The following is a 7,454-nucleotide window of genomic DNA, read 5'->3' on the forward strand; positions in this document are numbered from 1 at the left end:
AATGACCCCAAAAACCCCAAAACCCCCCAAAATGACCCCAAACCCCCCCAAAATGACCCCAAACCCCCCATAATTGACCCCAAACCCCCCCAAAATTTCACAAAACCCCCCCAAAATGACCCCCACCCCAAAACCCCCCCAAAATGACCCCAAAACCCCCCCAAAATGACCCCAAACCCCCCCAAAATGACCCCAAACCCCCCCAAAATGACCCCAAACCCCCCCAAAATGACCCCAAAACCCCCCCAAAATGACCCCAAACCCCCCCAAAATCACCCCAAAACCCCCCCAAAATGACCCCAAAAACCCCCCCAAAATGACCCCAAAACCCCCCCAAAATGACCCCAAAACCCCCCCAAAATGACCCCAAAAACCCCCCCCCCAAAATGACCCCAAAACCCCCCAAAATGACCCCAAAAACCCCCCAAAATGACCCCAACCCCCCCCATTGCCCCCCATGTCCCCTCCCCACAGCCCCGATGGGTTCCTGTACGAGCGCGAGGCCATCGTGCAGTACCTGCTGCACCGCAAGGGGGAGCTGGCGAGGCAGAGGAAGGTACGGACGCTATGGGGGCACTTATGGGGCGCTTAGGGGTCCTAAGGGGCACTTATGGGGCACTTATGGGTCCTAGGGGGCACTTATGGGGCACTTATGGGTCCTAGGGGGCACTTATGGGGCACTTATGGGTCCTAGGGGGCACTTAGGGGGCACTTATGGGTCCTAGGGGGCACTTATGGGGCACTTATGGGGCACTTATGGGTCCTAGGGGGCACTTAGGGGGCACTTATGGGTCCCGGGGGGCACTTAGGGGGCACTTATGGGTCCTAGGGGGCACTGAGGGGGCACTTATGGGTACTGGGGGGCACTTAGGGGGCACTTAGGGGTCCTAGGGGGCACTTAGGGGGCACTTATGGGGCACTTATGGGGCACTTATGGGTCCTAGGGGGCACTTAGGGGGCACTTAGGGGCACTTAGGGGGCACTTAGGGGGCACTTATGGGTCCTAGGGGGCACTTAGGGGGCACTTATGGGGCACTTATGGGTCCTAGGGGGCATTTATGGGGCACTTATGGGTCCTAGGGGGCACTTAGGGGTCCCAGGGGGCACTTAGGATGCACTTATGGGTCCTAGGGGGGCACTTATGGGGCACTTATGGGGCACTTATGGGGTCCCGGGGGGCACCGGGGGACACTTATGGGGCACTTATGGGTCCTAGGGGGCACTTATGGGGCACTTAGGGGTCCCGGGGGACACTTATGGGGCACTTATGGGTCCTAGGGGGCACTTATGGGGCACTTATGGGGCACTTATGAGTCCTAGGGGGCACTTAGGGGTCCCAGGGGGCACTTAGGATGCACTTATGGGTCCTAGGGGGGCACTTATGGGGCACTTATGGGGCACTTATGGGTCCTAGGGGGCACTTATGGGGCACTTATGGTGCACTTATGGGTCCTAGGGGGCACTTAGGGGGCACTTATGGGTCCCGGGGGGCACTTAGGGGGCACTTATGGGTCCTAGGGGGCACTAGGGGGCACTTATGGGGCACTTAGGGGGCACTTAGGGGTCCCGGGGGGCACTTATGGGGCACTTAGGGGGCACTTAGGGGTCCCGGGGGGCACTTAGAGGGCACTTATGGGGCACTTACAGGTCCTAGGGGGCGCTTAGAGGTGCCAGGGGCACTTACGGGGCACTTATGGGGCACTTAGGGGTCCCAGGGGGCGCTTAGGGAGCACTTAGGGGGCACTTATGGGGCACTTAGGGGTCCCAGGGGGCACTTATGGGTCTCAGGGAGTCACTTATGGGTCCTAGGGGTTACTTATGGGTCCCAGGGGGTCACTTATGGGTCAGTTATGGGTCCTAGGGGTCACTTATGGGTCCCAGGGATCACTTATGGGTCACTTCCCCCCCCAGGCCTATCGGCGGCAGCAGCAGCAAGAGCGGGAGCAGCAGAAGCAGAAACAGAGCCCCCTGGCGGCCGGCGGGAGCAGTGATGGTATGGGGGGGCTGTGGGGCTGAGCTATGGGGCTGGGCTATGGGGCAGGGCTGAGCTATGGGGCTGAGCTATGGGGCAGGGCTGTGGGGCTGAGCTATGGGGCTGGGCTGTGGGGCTGGGCTGTGGGGCTGAGCTATGGGGCAGGGCTGTGGGGCTGAGCTATGGGGCTGGGCTGTGGGGCTGAGCTATGGGGCAGGGCTATGGGGCTGAGCTATGGGGCTGGGCTGTGGGGCTGAGCTATGGGGCAGGGCTATGGGGCTGAGCTATGGGGCTGGGCTGTGGGGCTGAGCTATGGGGCTGGGCTATGGGGCTGAGCTATGGGGCTGAGCTATGGGGCTGGGCTGTGGGGCTGAGCTATGGGGCTGAGCTATGGGGCTGAGCTATGGGGCTGGGCTGTGGGGCTGAGCTGTGGGGCTGGGCTATGGGGCTGGGCTGTGGGGCTGAGCTATGGGGCTGGGCTATGGGGCAGGGCTGTGGGGGTGAGCTATGGGGCTGAGCTATGGGGCAGGGCTATGGGGCTGGACTGTGGGGCAGGGCTATGGGGCTGAGCTATTGGGCAGGGCTATGGGGCTGGACTGTGGGGCAGGGCTATGGGGCTGAGCTATGGGGCTGAGCTATTGGGCAGGGCTATGGGGCTGAGCTAGGGGGCAGGGCTATGGGGCAGCCCCACAGCTCTGACCCCCCTGGCCCCCCATAGACCCCGGCCCCTCTGGGACCCTCCCAAGCTTCTGGATCCCATCCTTGACCCCCGAGGCTGGAGCTGAGCGGCTGCGCAAGCCGGTGAGTGCCCCATAGCGCGGCTCCCCCCGCCCCATAGCGCGGCTCCCCCCGCCCCATAGCGCGGCTTCCCCCGCCCCATAGCGCGGTCCCCCCTGCCCCATAGCGCGGCTACCCCGCCCCATAGCGCGGCTCCCCCCGCCCCATAGCGCGGCTCCCCCGCCCCATAGCGCGGCTTCCCCCCTGCCCCATAGCGCGGTCCCCCCAGCCCCATAGCACGGCTCCCCCCCGCCCCATAGCGCGGCTTCCCCCGCCCCATAGCGCGGTCTCCCCCCGCCCCATAGCGCGGCTCCCCCCGCCCCGTAGCGCGGCTCCCCCCCCCCCGTAGCGCGCTCTCCCCGCCCCATAGCGCGGCTCCCCCCGCCCCATAGCGCGGCTCCCCCCGCCCCGTAGCGCGGCTCCCCCTGCCCCATAGCGCGCTCTCCCTGCCCCATAGCGCGGCTTCCCCCGCCCCATAGCGCGGCTTCCCCTGCCCCATAGCGCGGTCTCCCCCGCCCCATAGCGCGGCTTCCCCCACTCCATAGTGCGGCTCCCCCTGCCCCATAGCGCGGCTCCCCCTGCCCAATAGCGTGGCTCCTCCTGCCCCATAAGTGCTCTTTATGAGGCACCCCCATCACCTGTCTCTAGGGGGCAGCCCCATAACTCCTTCTCTCTCTCTATGGGGCAGCCCCATCACCTCTCTCTATGGGGCACCCCATAACCTCTCTCTATGGAGCACCCCATAACCTCTCTCTATGGGGCACCCCATAACCTCTCTATGGGGCGCCCCATAACCCCTCCCTATGGGGCACCCCATAACCCCTCTATGGGGCACCCCATAACCTCTCTCTATGGGGCACCCCATAACCTCTCTCTATGGGGCACCCCGTAACCCCTCTATGGAGCACCCCATAACCCCTCTATGGGGCACCCCATAACCTCTCTCTATGGGGCACCCCATAACCTCTCTATGGAGCACCCCATAACCCCTCTATGGGGCACCCCATAACCCCTCTCTATGGGGCACCCCATAACCTCTCTATGGGGCAGCCCCATAACCCCTCTATGGAGCACCCCATAACCCCTCTATGGGGCACCCCATAACCTCTCTCTATGGGGCACCCCATAACCTCTCTCTCTGGGGCAGCCCCATAACCTCTCTCTATGGGGCACCCCATAACCTCTCTCTATGGGGCACCCCATAACCCCTCTATGGGGCACCCCCTAACCAGTGTCTCTATGGGGCACCCCATAACCAGTGTCTCTCTGGGGCAGGCGGGGGGCGCGCGGTGCCCCATGAGCGGGCGCCGCCTGCGCCTGCGGGACCTGGTTCCCGTTCGCTTCGCGCCGCTGGAGCCGGGGCTGCGGCGCCCCCAGCTCCTGGCGCGGGCCCCGGGCTCCCGGTACCGGTGCGCGGTGAGCGGGGACCCCCTGGGCAACGGCAGCGCCTGCGCGGTGCTGCGGCCGTCGTGAGTGAGCCCGGACCCATAGAGACCCATAGGGAGCCATTGGGAGCCATGGGGAGCCATTGGGAGCCATTGGGACCCATAGAGACCCATAGGGAACCATTGGGAACCATGGGGAGCCATTGGGAGCCATAGGGAGCCATTGGGACCCCATAGGGAGCCATTGGGAACCATGGGGAGCCATTGGGACCCATAGAGACCCATAGGGAGCCATTGGGACCCCATAGGGAGCCATTGGGAACCATGGGGAGCCATTGGGACCCATAGAGACCCATAGGGAGCCATTGGGACCCCATAGGGAGCCATTGGGACCCCATAGGGAGCCATTGGGAACCATAGGGAGCCATTGGGAGCCATTGGGAGCCATTGGGAGCCATTGGGAGCCATTGGGAGCCATTGGGAGCCATAGAGACCCCATAGGGACCCATAGAGACCCATAGGGAACCATTGGGACCCATAGGGAGCCATTGGGACCCATAGAGACCCATAGGGAGCCATTGGGACCCATAGAGACCCCATAGGGAACCATTGGGACCCATAGAGACCCATAGGGAGCCATTGGGAACCATGGGGAGCCATTGGGAGCCATTGGGAGCCATAGAGACCCCATAGGGACCCATAGAGACCCATAGGGAACCATTGGGACCCCATAGGGAGCCATTGGGACCCATAGGGAACCATTGGGACCCATAGGGAGCCATTGGGACCCATAGAGACCCATAGGGAGCCATTGGGACCCATAGAGACCCATAGGGAACCATTGGGACCCATAGGGAGCCATTGGGACCCATAGAGACCCATAGGGAGCCATTGGGACCCATAGAGACCCATAGGGAACCATTGGGACCCATAGGGAGCCATTGGGTGCCATTGGGACCCATAGAGACCCATAGGGAGCCATTGGGACCCCCTGGGCAACGGCAGCGCCTGCGCGGTGCTGCGGCCGTCGTGAGTGGGCCCGGACACATTGGGAACCATAGGGAGCCATTGGGAACCATGGGGAGCCATAGGGAGCCATAGAGACCCATAGGGAGCCATTGGGAGCCATTGGGAGCCATTGGGAACCATGGGGAGCCATAGGGAGCCATAGAGACCCATAGGGAGCCATTGGGAGCCATTGGGAGCCATTGGGAACCATAGAGACCCATAGGGAGCCATTGGGAGCCATTGGGAGCCATTGGGAACCATAGAGACCCATAGGGAGCCATTGGGACCCATAGAGACCCCATAGAGACCCATAGAGACCCATAGGGAGCCATTGGGAGCCATTGTGACCCCCTGGGCAACGGCAGCGCCTGCGCGGTGCTGCGCCCGTCGTGAGTGGGCCCGGACACATTGGGAACCATAGGGAGCCATTGGGACCCATAGAGACCCCATAGAGACCCATAGGGAGCCATTGGGACCCATAGGGAGCCATTGGGAGCCATTGGGAACCATAGAGACCCATAGGGAGCCATTGGGAGCCATTGGGAACCATAGAGACCCATAGGGAGCCATTGGGACCCATAGAGACCCCATAGAGAGCCATTGGGACCCATAGGGAACCATTGGGAGCCATAGGGAACCATTGGGACCCATAGGGAGCCATTGGGATCCATTGGGAGCCATTGGGACCCATAGAGACCCCATAGGGAACCATTGGGACCCATAAGGAACCATAGAGAGCCATTGGGACCCATAGAGACCCATAGGGAGCCATTGGGACCCATAAGGAACCATAGAGAGCCATTGGGACCCATAGGGAGCCATTGGGAGACATTGGGACCCATAGAGACCCATAGAGCCCATAGAGACGCCTAAGTGCCCCCCTGGGACCCCCAAGTGACCCCCTGGGACCCCCAAGTGCTCCCCTGGAACCCCCACATGCCCCTCTGGGACCCATAAGTGAACCCCTGGGACCCACAAGTGCCCCTCTGGGACCCCAAGCTGACCCCATGGGACCCCTAAGTGCCCCCCTGGGACCCCAAACTGACCCCATGGGACCCCTAAGTGCCCCCCTGGGACCCCAAACTGACCCCATGGGACCCCTAAGTGACCCCCTGGGACCCCAAGCTGACCCCATGGGACCCCTAAGTGACCCCCTGGGACCCCCAAGTGCCCCCTGGGACCCCCACATGACCCTCTAGGACCCCTAAGTGCCCCCCTGGGACCCCCAAGTGCCCCCATGGGACCCCAAACTGACCCCCTGGGACCCCTAAGTGCCCCCCCTGGGACCCCAAGCTGACCCCATGGGACCCCTAAGTGACCCCCTGGGACCCCCAAGTGCCCCCTGGGACCCCCAAGTGCCCCCTGGGACCCCCACATGCCCCTCTAGGACCCCTAAGTGCCCCATGGGACCCCAAACTGACCCCATAGGACCCCTAAGTACCCCCCTGGGACCCCAAACTGACCCCATAGGACCCCTAAGTGCCCCATGGGACCCCTAAGTACCCCCCTGGGACCCCAAACTGACCCCATAGGACCCCTAAGTGCCCCATGGGACCCCTAAGTACCCCCCTGGGACCCCCAAACTGACCCCATAGGACCCCTAAGTGCCCCATGGGACCCCTAAGTACCCCCCTGGGACCCCCAAACTGACCCCATAGGACCCCCTGGGACCCCCAAGCGGCCCTGACCCCCATGTGTGGGGCAGGGGGGCCGTGGTGACGCTGGACTGCGTGGAGCGCCTCATCCGCAAGGAGATGAAGGACCCGGTGACGGGGGAGCCCCTGAGCGAGGGGGACATCATCGTCCTGCAGCGGGTCCGTGGGGCGCAGTGGGGCACAATGGGGGCAATGGGGCACAAAGGGGGTCAATGGGATGCAATGGGGGGCAATGGGGCGCAATGGGGGGCAATGGGGCACAAAGGGGGTCAATGGGATGCAATGGGGGGCAATAGGGGGCAATGGGGTACAATGGGGGGTGATGGGGGGCAATGGGGATCAATGGGGTGCAATGGGTCAATGGGGCACAATGGGGCGCAATGGAGTCAATGGGGCGCAATGGGGGGCAATGGGGTACAATGGGGGGTGATGGGGGCAATGGGGCACAATGGGGGGCAATGGGGCACAAAGGGGGTCAATGGGATGCAATGGGGGGCAATAGGGGGCAATGGGGTACAATGGGGGGTGATGGGGCACAATGGGGTCAATGGGGGGCAATGGGGATCAATGGGGGGCAATGGGGCACAATGGGGGCAATGGGGCGCAATGGGGGGAGTGGGGGGCAATGGGGCGCAATGGGGTCAATGGGGCGCAATG

General features: G+C 63.3%; 1 protein-coding gene across 1 annotated transcript; it reads left to right on the plus strand.

Moving 5' to 3' along the window:
- Nucleotides 1-457: 457 nt before the first annotated feature.
- On the plus strand, nucleotides 458-6,956 carry NOSIP (nitric oxide synthase interacting protein; the record flags this gene model as incomplete). Its single annotated transcript, XM_057427779.1, has 5 exons — nucleotides 458-556; nucleotides 1,912-1,993; nucleotides 2,691-2,773; nucleotides 4,025-4,218; nucleotides 6,848-6,956. Coding segments are annotated over exons 1-5 (567 nt in total), but the record flags the coding sequence as incomplete, so codon positions are not given.
- Between the last annotated feature and the right edge of the window lie 498 nt (nucleotides 6,957-7,454).

This window comes from Pezoporus wallicus, unplaced genomic scaffold (assembly GCF_028554395.1).
Source record: "Pezoporus wallicus isolate ANWC-B61680 ecotype Strahan unplaced genomic scaffold, APGP_CSIRO_Pwel_v1 contig_10439, whole genome shotgun sequence".
Lineage (NCBI taxonomy): Eukaryota > Metazoa > Chordata > Aves > Psittaciformes > Psittacidae > Pezoporus > Pezoporus wallicus.